General features: G+C 45.5%; 1 protein-coding gene across 1 annotated transcript in view; it reads left to right on the forward strand.

The window, feature by feature from the left end:
- Positions 1–15,760, forward strand: part of CSMD2 (CUB and Sushi multiple domains 2) — a 734,077-nt gene that overhangs the window by 657,884 nt on the left and 60,433 nt on the right. The window contains exons 48-52 of the mRNA XM_045298912.1: positions 1,371–1,559; positions 3,606–3,752; positions 5,240–5,428; positions 9,282–9,467; positions 10,131–10,325. Of these exons, the coding sequence (XP_045154847.1) occupies positions 1,371–1,559; positions 3,606–3,752; positions 5,240–5,428; positions 9,282–9,467; positions 10,131–10,325 (906 nt within the window). The remainder of the gene's footprint in view (positions 1–1,370; positions 1,560–3,605; positions 3,753–5,239; positions 5,429–9,281; positions 9,468–10,130; positions 10,326–15,760) is intronic.

Raw genomic sequence — 15,760 nt, forward strand, 5'->3', positions numbered from 1 at the left:
AGTCTCGCCATCCTTGTCTCTAAGGAGCGTTCTGCCCATATGTCTTCCAAGACAGATTTCTTTGTCCTTTAAGCAGTCATGGTACTTTGAATATTCTTCGCTCGCACCCAAAATTCAAATGCAGCTGTTCTAATATGGCCTTCCTTATTCAATGTCCAACTTTCACATGAATATGAGGGGTGTGAAAAGACCATGGTTTGTGTCAAGCGCACCTCAGTCGTCAAAGGAACATCCTTCTTTTCAATACTCTAAAGAGGCCGTGTGCAGCAAGTTTACTCAACACAGTGCGTCCCTGGGTCCCTGGGTCCTAGCCTCATAATCATGGAGGCATAAACTCAGAAGGCATAAAGCTGCTGCTTCCATGAGCACTGATTCTTGACCCATTCTAACAAGTTCCTTAACAATCTCCATCTTTTTTCCATTTATCATGAGGTTACATATCGGTCCAGTTGTAAGGACATTCAGTTATATCTATATTGAAGGCTGTAATCCTGGGTCTTCATCAACAAGTGCTTCAAGTCCTCCTCACTTTCAGCAAGCAAGGTTGTGTCATCTGCATATTTCTGGTTTTTAATAAGTCTTCCTCCAATCCTGATGCCACATTCTTTTTCCTCTAATCTAGTTCCTCGGATTATTTGTTCAGCACACAGATTGAATAAATATGGTGAGGGGATACGACCCTGAGGCTCGCCTCTGCTGATTTTAAACCATGCAGTATGCCCTGGGTCTTTTCTGCCTCTTGGTCACAACTGTCTCTTGATCCATGTTGGTACAGTGGAGGACCGTGAGAAAGAGGACGGCCTTCAATGAGCTGGATTGACACACAGCTGCAACAATGGGCTCAGACATAAGAACAATCGTGAGGGTGGGAGAAGACGAGCCGGTGCTTCATTCTTTTGTGCATAAAGTTGCTATGAGTTGGAACCAACTCGACAACACCTAACACCATTAGTCACCGCAGTTATTTGTTACTTTCCCAAGTACCCATAGAGTTTGTTAGTTACGTTCATGTTCATTCCATTCTTGAACTACCTTCATGCAAACTGAACCCATTGTAGAGATTAACGCTTTTGGATTTAGAGGTACTTTAAGGTTTCCAGTACCTACCTGCATGCCCACCTACTCCAAAGCCCCAGTCTAAGAGACTGTGGTTCCAGCAGGCCTGGCCTGGGCCCTGGCCTTATAGTCACGGAGGCATAAAATCAGAAGTCTCCTCATTGCATGGAAGAGTGTAATGATGGGTGTGGGGGTCTTGCTTCAAACATTGGTGTTTTTTTAGTAGTTTTCTTCTGAATCAGGCAAGAGCAAATGTATAGCTTCACTTCCATGCCCATCTCATGTCCCTGCTATCTCTTTTTTCTGTCTCCAAGTTCACTGCCCGACGAATGAGCTCCTGACAGACTCCACGGGCGTGATCCTGAGCCAGAGCTACCCTGGAAGCTACCCGCAGTTCCAGACCTGCTCCTGGCTGGTGCGGGTGGAGCCCGAGTATAACATCTCCCTCACGGTGGAGTACTTCCTCAGCGAGAGGGAGTACGACGAGTTTGAGATCTTTGATGGTAAGAAGCGACTGCAGGGCTCTTACGGGGCAGAGAGAGGAAACACACCTCCCCACCTTTACCAGGTCCCAATCCTCGGTGGGGGCTCAAGAGCCTCTCCCTGGTCAGAAGTGATCCAGCACAGTCATTACCAGCAGCCCTCCTGGAAGTGCAGTGGGAGGGACATGCCCTGAGCGCATTGCCAAAGAGCAGGCACTTTGCTGGCGTCCTCTGGCCCAGCGCTTGCAGGCACCCATTATCATGGTGTTCCCTCCACAGGCCTGCTTGGTAGACACTGTGGGTTCCAGCCCAGACCTTCACAATAGAGCAAGTGGCATGCTTTCCCCCCCCCCCATGTCCCAGTGCCTATAGAAGTTATGTTAGGCTATAAATCCATTAAGTGTGCAATTACATAAAATCTTTAAATGATGTGACATGTGACACAGACATGAAAGAGCCAGGGGGGAGGGGGAATTGGGAGGAGGATGCAGACTGTGCCAAGAGCCTTGCTCGCTGCATGGTTGTCACAAACCTCTAGTTCATATGAGACACAAACTATGTGAGTCACAGTCATGCAAAATACAATACACTGAGGGATGTCTGTGTAGCGGAGCCTTGGCTCCGGGAAGGAAGGAACTCACTTACCTTCATAACTGAGAAGTAGCAAGGCTGGGCTTTACTCCATCATTCAGTGAACCGTTACTGAGTGCCTGCCAGAAGGTCCCTGGAGGGCACCAATGGTGTACACGCATACACTGTCCTAAAGGTTGACGAGCCCATGCAGCAGATCAGTCTACTTCCATAAAGATTTCTGTCACTAAGACCCTGTGGAACAGTTCTTCTCTCTGTAACACATGGCACCACCATAAGTCAGAATCTGCTGGATCACAATGGGTTGGCTTTGGGTCCCAGATGCCCAGATCCTTGAACTGGTTAGAACACATCAATGAATATTACAGAGTCCTGACTTCATGGGCTGGAATGCTTGCATTATGGCAAAGTGAGGCAGATGCTAAACACTTAGGATAAGTAAGTGTTGAGATCATCGTATATAAGATGGTGAGAGACACTACCAGGTCCGGGTAGAACAGCATCAAGAGAATTAGCAGGGGGGTGGGGTGGAGGTGGGGGAGTAGCAGTGTGAAATAGAATGGCCAGGACAGGCCTCAAGGAGAAAGTATGATCTGAGGAAAGACTGAAAGGACAGGAGTTTGGGACCTCGTATCCCAAACGCACTGGAAGTCTGAGCACTCCCAGTGTGCATGGCAAGCATTAGCCATCACTGAGACCTGGCACACGTGCATGCAGAGCCTTCACCTGCCCCTGTGAAAGCTCTGGGGTGGCCAGTAACTGAGGTTGGCTGACACCTAGCCTGCTGAAGCAGTGTCTACTTGGCTGTTTACAGCCTCGCCAGCAGTGGAAGCTCTCCGGGCGCATGCATGTGTAATACCAAGAATTTCGACCTGGTGATCACTTATGACTCTTCATCGGACCTTCTTGTCCTGGGCTTTCGGTCTCTGCTTTCCCAGGCCTCCTCTGACCAACTTTTTGTCTATTTCTCATTGCTGTTGAGGCCTGGGATAGTCCTCCACACCAGGCCTTTTTTTTTTCCTCCATCCAAACAGAGTAACCAAATGCACTGTCCAAAGCTTTGCCCCTTGGGAGGATTTCAGCCCTCACTCCATTCCAGCCAAGGTGAGACTACAGTGCAACAAGAGGTCTTTTCTGGCTTGCATACACATAGCAAGACAACCCTCCTATGAACCAAGTTCAGGGTTTTTTCCTCCTCCATCTGCTCATCGCAGGGAGCATCCATCCATAAGCACTAAGAGGAGCGCTAGGGAGAGGCGTCAGTGTAGTTGATGTACTCAGCCATTAATTGAAAGGTGGTCAGTCGGAGTTTACCCAGAGAGCTCTCATAAGAAAATCTCGACAGTGCACTTCCTCATTGCAGCCATTGAAAGCCTACAGTTGACTTGCAATGAGTCGGGGTTGAGAACTGCTGGTTTAATCTTAGCATCGTTGAAAGCTCTGACGGTCTGTGATCCTGTGCCCCTCTCGCCCCAGGTCCATCAGGACAAAGTCCTCTGCTGAAAGCCCTCAGTGGGAATTACTCAGCACCCCTGGTGGTCACCAGCTCCAGCAACTCTGTGTACCTGCGCTGGTCGTCAGACCACGCCTACAATCGGAAGGGCTTTAAGATTCGGTATTCGGGTGAGTAAGACACAAGGATTCACGAGAAGAGCTGCTGCTCCTGTCATTGCATATCTCTCCACACATGCCCTGGACCAGCTCCTGGTTGAACGGCAGAGGTCCTCCATGGGGACTGGGCATCCTTCCTCCTACTCTTAATCTCTCATCCAAAGTGGTACCAATGGACTTTGGCATCTTCCTCCCTCCCTTTTTTTACTCTCTTTCCCCTTTAACCGCCTCCCTCTCTCCTGCTTCTCATATTTCTGGTATGTGTGTTCTAGATAAGGTTATAGACATGGTTTGCTAATGCCTAAAAATGAAGCTATCCTTACCACTGCTGACATGTTCACAGATGTTCTTTAAAACTGACAAACCCTAAGACATGGATCTCCAGATGGAAAAGGTTAGCTAGGCAGCAAAGGATGGGGACTCTATTGTAAGTCCATGAGTGTCCCTTCTGCTCTGCAAGTCATATCTCCAGGGCAAGGTCAGACCAAAGGTCAGGTCAGCCTGACAGCTGTCTGGGACAGCCATCTATATAAAACGCATAAAACTATCACTGGTGAATGAAATGAGATGGAGACCATCAAATTTTTGTGAACACTCATCATGGGAATTGCTGTCTGTGGTTTGATAGAGAACTTGAAACGTGGCTTGGTGTGCCCTTGGAAGGAGGGTGGGCCCGGTGAACTGAAGACAAGCTTGAAGGCAGAAATCAATTGTTTAGGAACCTGGGGCGAGACTGAAGTGCACCACTAGCAATTCTGCTCAGGATTCTTTCCCCTGGCTGCCTTTGCCCCGCATGCCAAACTAGTGTTGGACAGATTATAAAAGAACAGTGGTTGGAAGACAGGTCCAAATGCAGCCTGCCTCGGTCCCGCTAGCTCCAGTTCCTCTCTTCTCTTGGGTCACCTACTTGAAGATCCCAAGGAACCTTGGCACAGACTTCCAGGGAAGAGCAAACCAGGTGAGCTGGGCAGGAAGGGATTGTCACCAGCTCAGAATTGGTTTCCCTGCAGAGTTAGTCCAAACTCCTTTCCTCCTGCGCACACAAAAGGCAGGATCCCATCAAGACCAAGTGAGTGCCCCAAGTGCAGTAGCCAGCTCTGTCCCTGACAAGGGGTATGATTATTCGTCAGATCACTGAAACTCTTTGGGCCTCAGTTTCCTCATAAGAAAGAAGAAACTTGGGCCTTGGTGGTCGCTAAGGTATCTGTGTCTCTCATCTGTTGGCGATCTGCATGGATTTGAGCACCTGAACTTATTAGCTGGACAACTACTAGCCTTCAAGCCACAAAGGGGACCCCAGACTTGCTGTAGCTGTTTTTCATTTTCTTTTCCTTGGTCTTTACTAAACCGATGGGCTGCTTTTTGATACCACCACTTAGGCCTCTGTGATGAGTAGCGACTCTGATTTTCTAGGGAGAGCGAGAAGGTGGGGTGTGAGTGAGAGCCCAAGTCTGTCTTCTAATGCGAATGTGGTTCCTGAGCCTCATCTTGTTGTTCAGCCCCTTACTGCAGCCTGCCCAGGGCTCCGCTCCACGGCTTCATCCTGGGTCAGACCAGCACCCAGCCTGGAGGCTCCATCCACTTCGGCTGCAATGCCGGCTACCGGTTGGTGGGACACAGTATGGCCATTTGTACCCGACACCCCCAGGGCTACTACCTATGGAGCGAGGCCATTCCTCTGTGTCAAGGTGAGTGGCACGTGGGGCAGGGGTGGCTGGGAACCTCTGGCTCCTGCTTGCAACTTGAGCTTGCCCCAGCAGCAGTCACTTCCAAATGTGGGTTTTTGAATTGATTCTCGACTCATTCTCTCAGCAACCTTCATCGAGGATGCATCATATCTCAAGCCCTGGGTTTGTACACATACTTCAAGCATGGTCTCAGAACGGTGTGTGAGAGAGATCTAGGTAGGCAGATAAACACAAAACAGCAGAATAAGAAGTGCCGTCACCGGAGTATGCTGTGAACAGAGTACGGGAGCTCAGTGCTCCACGCGGACTGGCTCCTTCTGGGTAGCAAGGGAAGGCCCCCAGAGAGAGATGGCATGGGCTTCGACTCACGTAATGTGGGAATATTGTGCCAGGGACTGGCAAGGAAGATATTCTAACAGCAAGGAGCGTGTGTGCCCACGCGTAGACTGTCGAGAGATCACAATCCGTGCAAGGCAGTTTGGGTAGATGAATAATACCAGGTGCCGGGAGGTGAGTGAAAGGAGCCGGAGCAGAGGACCCCTGATGGTGTAGTAGTTACGCTTGGGCTGCCAGCCGTAAGGGCGGCCACTTGAAACCACCAGCCGCTCTGCGCTAGAAAGACCGGGCTTTCTATCAGTGGCAGTCTCTAAAACCCACAGGGGTCGTTATGAGCCGGCATCCACTTGAGGGCAGTGAGTGTTTGGGGTTGAACTGAGACCATAATGACAGTCAGCAGTGACCAAGCTTCTGCTCTATGCCAGGCAATTTGCACACTTGATCTTCTGGAGCAGATAGGTATTTCCTTTAAAGTAATAGGTGTTTCGAGTCGCTGAATGGTGCAATTAAATAGATAAAACAAAAGGAACATGATTCTATTGATCATAGTATATCATATGATTATATCAATCTATGCAGAAGAGGAACTCAATAAAATTCGACACCAGTTCTTGATAAAAACACTCAATAAAGTAGGAATAGAAAGGAAATTTATTTACGTAATGAGGGCCCCATCTGCTAAACCAAAAGCCAGCATCTCACTCAAGGTAACGAAATTGAAATTATTCCCCCTCAAATGGGAACCAGATCAGGTGGCCCTTCATCGCTACTCTTTTTTTTTAATAGTTTTATTGGCCTGTAATCACATGTCAGGTAACTTAATGGTCCAACCATATGAAGAAGAATTGTGCAATCACCACAGGCAATTTCACACCCATTCCTCACACCCATTTCTCACACCCATTCCCCCCACCAACTTCTCCTGCCATGGCCCGAGGTAATTATTAATCCAGTGACTGTGTCTATGGGTTTACCTGTCCTGGATTTCATATACAGAAAGACACCAACAAGAAGCAAACAACAAAAAAGCAAAATCAACAACAACAATGGCAAAACAGAGAAAACCTTCGATCAAAAAGAAAGCAGAAAATATAAAGTACGGAAACAACTCTTATTTAATATAGTCCTGGAAGTCTTACCCAGAGCTATTAGACTTCTCAAAGATACTAAAGGCATCCAAATTGGCCAAGAAAGAAGCAAACCCTATTTGCAAACGAAGTGATTTTCTGTATAGAAAACCCCCAAGACTCTATTTTTTTTAATGCTGGAACTAATTAAACAATTTGGCAACAGAGCAGGCTGTAAGATCAACACACAAACTGGGAGGTGTAGGTTGGAATCCACCTGGAGGGTCTCCATGATTCAAACCAACTCGGTGACAGCTGGTTAAAGGCGCATTCAGACCAGAAATCTGAAACAGCTCTAATCATGTACAAGAAAACAAATGAAAATGACCTGTAATCCCATCTCCTGGCATCCCCACTGCTAACATTCCCTTCAGTCTTTTACGTTTGGTTCATGCTTTTTCAGATCGCTTGTAGTTAAGTATAGTTCCTCATCATTAGTTTCAATGTTTGCAAATCATGTACGAGATGACACTCATTCAAATACTGACCTCTTTGTTTATTGCTACTGTAGACAATGTGGCTAATTAATTATAAATCCTTATAATTTCATCTTGATGAATATGCATATTTGTTTCCTTAAAATATGTTCCCAGATGAGACTGTTGAATCATATTCTGTCTGTTGACAAAAAATAACAACCTTATAGAAAACAGAACAGAACGCTGCCATACCCCAAAGCATTGCTGTTTGGGCCCATTGTGGCAGCCACTGTGCCCCTCCATCTCAGCGAGAGGCTCCTTCCTTTTCGCGGAGCCTCTCTACCAAGTATGTCCTCCAACAACTGGTTCCTCTTGATCGTACGTCCAAAGGAAGCAAGATGAAGCCTCACACTTTTGCTTCTAAGAAGCACTCCAGTTGTACTTCCTCCAAGTCTGATTTGTTTGAATAACCGTGTTAGGCCGGGTTTACTAGAGAAACAAATCCAGAGATAGTCATATATGTATAAGAAAGAGCTTTACATCAAAGAGTAATTATACATTTAGACAATGTCCCAGCCCAGTCCAGATCAAGTCCAAAAGTTCCAGCTTAGCCCATAAGTTCAACACTAGTCCAAAAATCCTTCTCCAGGCTCCTACAGTCACATGCAATGTTGCAAAATGCAGGAAGATCACAGGCTGGTGGTTGCAAAGTCATCTGGATCCAATGGCAGTGGAAGCATCTCAGTGCTGTCTCAAGTCTCTACATGGCTCCTCCAGCTCTCCAAGTGCGGCTCTCCAACAGGAGGGTGAAGCAGAGAGAGAGTGCTCCTAAAGAGCTCAGCAAGCCTCCTTGTGGTTTGTCAACAGGAAGACCAAGGCAGAGAAAGGGAGGAAGTTCCCAGAATCCTCATGAGAGAGCCATGTCCACAAAGAGGCATCATCAGACTGGGACCTGATTGACAGGCTAGACTCCACCCCTTCAATCTTAACATCCTCAAGTTGACAGGAGATTGTGTAACTACCACAATAACTTAGGCAAAATTGATGCTGCTTGGTGAGATAGCCAAATGATCCTCCCAAAACTTTGTGCTCATTTATATTTTCACCAGCAGCAGGTCAAAGGAAGAGTCTCTTCTGGATAGTCTTCCCTTCCTCACATTGTAATAGAGCCCTAGCTCTACGCCTTTTCTTGGATTGTGACCTGGTAGTAGCACCAGGCATCTTTGTGAGCCATGGTTGATAGGTCTTTCCTCTGCCCAGGCTTATGGTGGCTCTTAGGAGGGGTCTGCGCTCTAGCTCATTTGCAGGACAAGAGTGTAAATGGGGGACATAGAAGTTGGTACCTTGTCTCCAATTAATCTCTCTTCATCCATAGTACCTCCTGGAGACAAGCATCCTTTCTAAGTATTAATGTTGTTGTTGTTGTTGCTGTTTTCTAAGATGTTTTCCTACTAGGTCTCTCCCATGAATAAGAAGGTGAGTTGAGTATGTGGCTGAATTAAGCAAAGAGAGAGGTAGCCTTTCGATTGTGAGCCCTTCAGTCCTAGAATTTTAAAAGTTTCCCTCTGCGATAACTGTTCCTACACTCCCAGCTATAATTCTCTGCAGGGTTTCCCCTCCCTTAAACGGGAAAGAATGGCTTAGAGAGAAGATGCCTACTGCGGCTACACCTGTGTTCTGAGACGAGAGTGGATACTGGTCTCCCTCTGTGATCTCATTCACCCATGTCTTTGGAGCTGAAATATCTTGGCTTCGTTGAATTCATCAACCCGCTTCTATCTGCTTTTCATCTTCCAAAAACACTTTTGAATCTCTCATCTACTGAGAAAGATCTCATCATTTTCCTTTTTAGTATGAGGCTTTCCCCGTTTATTTATTTTATGGAGGCCTTGGAGGTGAGGAAAGAAAAAGGAAAAGTTCTCAGACCACCATCTTGAACCAGAAAGCCTCATCTTTTTTCCCTCTTGCTAGCTCTTTCCTGTGGGACTCCCGAGGCTCCTAAGAATGGAATGGTGTTTGGGAAGGAGTACACTGTGGGCACCAAGGCTGTGTACAGCTGTGGTGAAGGCTTCCACCTTCAGGCCGGAGCTGAGGTCACAGCGGAGTGTCTGGAGACGGGCCTGTGGAGCAACGACAACGTCCCCCCACAGTGTGTCGGTGAGTCCTTGGGTGGTGGAGGATGGGGCTGGGCAGAAGCTAATGAGATGCCTATAAAGATTCCGTAGTGAGAAAAACGTGTGCATGGAGGCTGGGGGTTCAAGGAGCGAAGGTGCGTGAGGGCTGTCCTCTGACTGCTATGCCCTGAGATGCTTCCATAAACCGTCATAGAATTGAGCAATGTGCCGGTCTGTCCTTTGTAGAGGAGGAAAACTTAGTTCGGAACATTTGCATCAGTGTTCCTTAATCACACGACTTTTAAGACCAAGAAGTCACATAATGGATCGTATCCATTACAAAGATATGGGGTTTGGGGGTGACCTATCCTTTGCTTTTGAAGAAAACTGTTCATTGCACCACAACATTTTAAAACTGGTGATTTTGCATTAAAAAATTCAATTTCTGTCTTCTCTCTCAAAAGCGGAAGATACAGCCTAACAGACCCTTCAGTCTCATAACAATCCAGCAATCAATCTGTGCTGAAGGCACACCCCATGTGCCATACTCCCAGCTAGCCCATGCCATTCAGTCAACGGGGGACTGAAGAGTGATGAGCTCCTCAAGGCTGCATCAGGGTCTCCCAGTCCCCAGCTCTGGGCGTGTGCCAGTGTCTCAGTGTCTTGTATTATTAATTCATGAATGCTCCTTCCTTTGTTTCCCCAGCTGTGACCTGCCCCGACGTCAGTAGCATCAGTGTGGAACATGGCCGATGGAGACTCATCGTTGAGACCCAGTACCGCTTCCAAGCCCAGCTGATGCTCATCTGCGACCCTGGCTACTACTACACTGGCCAAAGAGTCATCCGCTGTCAGGCTGACAGCAAATGGAGCCTGGGGGACTCTCTCCCCACTTGTCAGAGTAAGCCCAGGAGGGGAGGCTGGCCAAGTTAGACACAGCCTCCACTCTCGAACTGTCTCACACACGGGGTGAAATGAACCAGGGAGAAGTCTGCCACCAGGATGCAGTGTATCTCTTTTGGCTACTTAGAATTAGGAGTTGGTGTTTGGGCAGGTTGACTAGAGAAACAAATTCAGTAACGCTCATATACCTGTAAGAATGAGCCTTCTCAAGAAAACATCTCAGCCCAGTCCAACTCAAGTCCGTAAGTCCGATACTAGTCCCTACGTCCCTCTTCAGACTCACCACAGCCACACGCAATGTTGCAGCACGCAGGGAGCTCACAGGCCAATATGCGCCAAGTCATGAGGGCTCCGGCAGCTCTCAGAGTGGCCAGCAAGCAGGAAGGTCAAGGCAGAGAGACAGGAGGGGGCTCAAGGGTGGTTCCCTAGGCCCCCCTTATGAAAAGACCACGCCTGCAAGGAGGCACCATCAGGCTGTGAACTGATTGACAGGTTGAATTCCACCCCTACACTTCTATGTATCTTCAAGTTGACATGAAATTACGTAACTCCCGCAGAGCTGAAAACATCAGCTCCTTTAAAGAAGGACCCCATGGCATCTTGCTTGTCTTATGAAAAGCTGCCTTCTCGAGGAAAGCATGTAATCGTTTACTGTCATATGCCCAGTATCATACGTCCCACTACAAACCTCATAATATTAATCAGTATGGATGGCATGCGGCTGCTGTTAGGTGCTGCCAGTTCGTTCTGCCTCATCGACTTAATGTACAAAAGAATGAAACATTGCCTGGTCTACCACCATCTTCAAAATTGTTGCTTAAGCCCATTGTAGCAGCCACTGTGTCAATCCATCTTGTGGGGGGGCCTTCTTTTTCAGTGCCCCTCCAATTTACGAGCATGATGCCTTTATCCGGGGACTGGGGTCTCCTGATACCATGTCCAGATATGTGACATGAAGTCTCACTCTCCTCCTCTATAAGAGCATTCTGACTGCACTTCTTCCAAAATAGACTTACTCTTCTGGCAGTCCGTGATACTTTCGGTAGTCTTAACAACACCATAATCCAAGTCTATCAATTCTTCTTTGACCTTCCTTATTAATTGTCCAAACTTTACACACAGAGAGACAATTGAAAATACCACAGCTTGAGTCGGGCACACCTTAGTCCTCTTCAACACTTGAAAGAGGTCTTAGGAAGCATAGTTACCCAGTGCAATGCCTCATTTGAGCTCTTGACTGTTATTTCCAAGAACATTGATAATGGATCCAAGCAAGATGACATCCTTGGCATCTTCAATTGTTCCTGCATGTATCGTGATCTCATCTGTTGGTCCAGTTGTTAGGATTTTTATTTTCTTTACATTAAGTTGCAATCCATACTGAAGGCTGCCAGGAAATGAGCCTTCCTTGTAGTTGTGCTGCCTCATTCTTCATAGAGGTCCAGGTTCTTGAATTATTTGCTCAACAAACAGATTGAATAAGTATGGTGAAAGGATAGAATTCTGATATGCACGTTTTCTGATTTTATTGGATATTTTTGTTTGTTTTTTAATTCCATGTAGTATTTATTATAGTTATTTAAGTGATCACTGAAAATATCTTTAGCATATGTGGAGAAGTTAGCATGATTGAGATAATTTGATGACCTAGTGCAAGGATTGACAAGCCTTTTTTTAAGATCATTTTATTGGGGATCTTATAACTCTATTATTTTTATTAAAAGATCATTTTATTGGAGACTCTTACAACTCTTATGACAATCCATACATTGATTGCATCAGGCATGTTTGTACATATGTTGCCTTCATTCATTTCTAGGCATTTCCTTACAGCTCTTATAACATTCCATATATCAATTGTATCAAGCATATTTATATATATGCTGCCACATTATTTTCTAAACATTTTCTTTCTATTTATGCCCTTGGTATCAGCTCCTCTTTTTTTCCCTCCCTCCTAACTCCTACCCTCGTGACCCCTTGATAAATTATAAATTATTATTATTTTCATATCTTACACCAACTGCTGTTTCCCTCTCCCCATGATTTCTGCCTTTCCTTCCCCAGGGGACGGGTGTTTATGTGTCGATCATTGCGATTGTTTCCCCCTTCCTCCCCTTCTTCCCTACCTTCCCCCTGCCCTCCTGGTATTGCTACTCCCATTTCTGTACCTAAGGGGTTTATCTGGCCTGGATTCCACGTGTCGTAATTTCTTATCTGTACCAGTGTACATGCTCTGGTCTAGCCCAAAGTGAAAGGCAGGACTGGGGACATGATGGTGGGGGTGAGGAAGCCTCAAGGATCCAGAGGAATATTGTGTTATTAATCAGAGATCTACTCATCCCTTCCTTGTGACCCTTCTACGAGGGGAAGTTCCATTGTCTGCAGATGGGTTTTGGGTCCCTTGTTCTTAATAATATGTCTTTTAGTTTTGGGGGGGGGTCTTCTGATGCCTGTTACCTGATCCCATTGACACCTCATGATTGCTCAGGCTGGTGTGCTTCGTCCATGTGGGCTTGTTGCTTCTCTGCTAGATGGCCACTTGTTTAACTTCAGGCCTTTAAGACTCCAGACACTGTATCCTTTGATAGATGGGCACCATCAGCTTTCTTCACCACCTTTGCTTATGCACCCATCTTGTCTTCAGCTATCATCCCAGGAGGGTGAACATCACAGAATGTTTTTAGAACAAAGTGTTCTTGCATATAAGTATATGTACATAGGCCGATACCTCTAGTCTATGAATTAACATATTTACATATGTAAACACTCTCCTTTATACCTATATCCATAGCTTTGCTTCCTAGATCTTTCCTGTTTCTTTTTACCTTCTTCCTGTCCCACAATCACGCTCGCCCTTCTTCTGCCTCGTAGTAATTCTGCTTGCTAGGTTGCTGTTGCTCCTACACCCCCCAGGATCTCTATGTCCTCTCATTGTTGATTTTAACTCCCTTGCTGTTTCCCTGTTTATGGCATTGTTTGCTCACTGCTCCCTTCCCACACCTCCTCCTCCCCACAGGTCCCTCCGGAACCATCGGTCCCACAGCTTTCTCCTATCTTTTTTAGGTAGCCAACCCAACAATAACAGAGACATAAACCATAGAATTCCCTTTTCTGTTGGAACAACTGCTTTTTGATCCATGCACAGGTTCTGCATGAGCACAATAAAGTGTTGTCAGATTCCCATTCTTATCAATGTTAGCTACAGTTTCTTATGATTCACATAGTTGAATGCCTTTGCATAATCAATAAAACACAAGCCAGGATATTTCTGGATCTGTCCTGGGATAGCAGCACTGATTTCCCTCATTCCATGCCCTCCTCTGAACCCATCTTGAATTTCTGGCAGCTCCCTGCTAACATACTGCTGCAACTGGTTGGTTTTTTTTTAATTATTTATTAAATAAATAAAACTCTACTTGCATGTAATACTTATGATACGGTTTTATAATTTCCACATTCTTCTGGGTTGTCTGTCTTTGGAACAGGTCAAAAATGGATCTCTTGCCGGGGTTGGCCAGATAGCTGTCTTCCAAATGCCTTGGCATAAGTGATTAAGTGCTTCCAGTGCCTCCCCAGCTTGTCGAAGCAGTTCTGTTGGTATCCTGTCAATTCCTGGAGCCTTGCTTTTGTCGAAGCCTTCAGTGCAGTTTGGATGCTTCCTTCAGTTCCACCAGTTCTTGATCATATGCTCCCTCTTGAAATAGTTGTACGTCGGCCAGTTCTTTTTCTTACAGTGACCACGTGGATTCTTTCCATCTTCTTTTGATGCTTCTTGCATCATTTTGTCCATAGGATCTTTTAATATTTCAACTCAAGGCTTGAATATTTACTTTTAGCTTGACAGTCTAAGTGTTATTTTTTTTTCCTTTTTGGTTTTCTAACTCCACGTTAGAAATTGGAATACTTTGTCTTCTCAAGTTGCCATTTGAAATGTTATGTTCAGCTCTATTCTCTATTATTTTATTATTTGCTTTAGCTATTATATATTCAAAAGCAAGTTTCAGAGTCTTTCTGATATCCACTTCGGTCTTTTATTTCTTTCCTGACTTTTTAAAGCCCTTTAGATTTCTTCATGGATGATGCTCTGTTGATGTCATCACACAGCTCGTCAGGCCTTCTGTCATTAGTGTCCAGTGCATCACATCTATTCTTGAGATCTTCTAGAAATTCAGGTGGGATATATACTCAAGGTTGGATTTTGGCTACCGTGGACTTGTTTTCATCTTCTTCAACTTCAACTTGAACTTACATACGAGCAATTTCTGGTCAGTTCCATAGGCAGCCCTTGGCCTCTTTTGGCAGCTGAGAGTGAGTGTCTACATACCTTCTCTTCCCACAGGTATACTCAGTTTGATATCTGTGTATTCTGTCTGGCAAAATCCACATATACAGTTGTTGTTTATGTTGTTGAAAAATGACGTTTACAATGAAGTCATTGATCTTTGCAAAATTTTGTCATGCGATCTCCAGCTTTGTTTCTACCACCAAAGCCGTATTTTCCAACTACTGGCCCTTCCTCTTTGTTTCCACTTTTGTATTCCAGTCATCAATAATTATCAATGCATCTTGATTGGATATTTGATCAATTTCAGATGGAAGAAGTTGGTAGAATTGTTCAGTTTCTTCATCACTAACTTTAACAGTTGGTGTCTAAATTTGAATAATAGTTGTATTAACTGGATTCCTTTGTATGCATACAGATAGTATCCTCTCACAGACGGCATTGTACTTCAAAATAGTTCTTGAACTGTTCTTTTTAAAAATGAATGGGACACCTTTCCTCTTGAGTTTGTCATCCCCAACATACTAAAGCATATGATTGATTCAAAATGGCCAGTGTCTGTCCTTTTCAGCTCACGAACTCCTAGGAAGTCGATCTTTATGTGTTCCATTTCTTTTTTTTTTAGTCATTTTATTCGGGGCTCATATTGTGTAAAGCGCATTTGTACATTCATTGCCCTCATCATACTCAAAACATTTTCGTTCCATTTCATTTTTGACCACTTCAATTGTCCTATATTCACACTTCCCACATTCCTTATTAAGAGGTGTTTGCAGCTATTTCTTCTCATTTTGAGTCATGCCTTGTCAGCAAATAAAGGTCCCAAAAGTTTTACTGCCTCCAGGTCATTTTGGCTAACTGTACTTGGAGAAGGCGGCTCTTCCTCAGCCATATTCTGAGTGCCTTCCGACCTGAGGGCCTCGCCTCCCAGGACAGTGTCCGACAATGTTCTGATGCTATTCACAAGACTCTCGGTATAGTTGGCAATGCTTAGCTGCTTTTCATAAGGTTTTCCATGGCTACTGCCTCAGAAGTGAACAGACTATCGCTGTGCTTAGACTGGGAACTCCACTAAAACCCTTTCCCCTTGGGTGACATAGCTTCCAACATCACTGCAACGCGTGTTAGTGCTTTGGAGTAGGTTTCCC

Source organism: Echinops telfairi, unplaced genomic scaffold (genome assembly GCF_000313985.2).
Source record: "Echinops telfairi isolate 266 unplaced genomic scaffold, ASM31398v2 ScPeMD7_7457;HRSCAF=8495, whole genome shotgun sequence".
NCBI classification, from domain to species: Eukaryota; Metazoa; Chordata; class Mammalia; order Afrosoricida; family Tenrecidae; genus Echinops; species Echinops telfairi.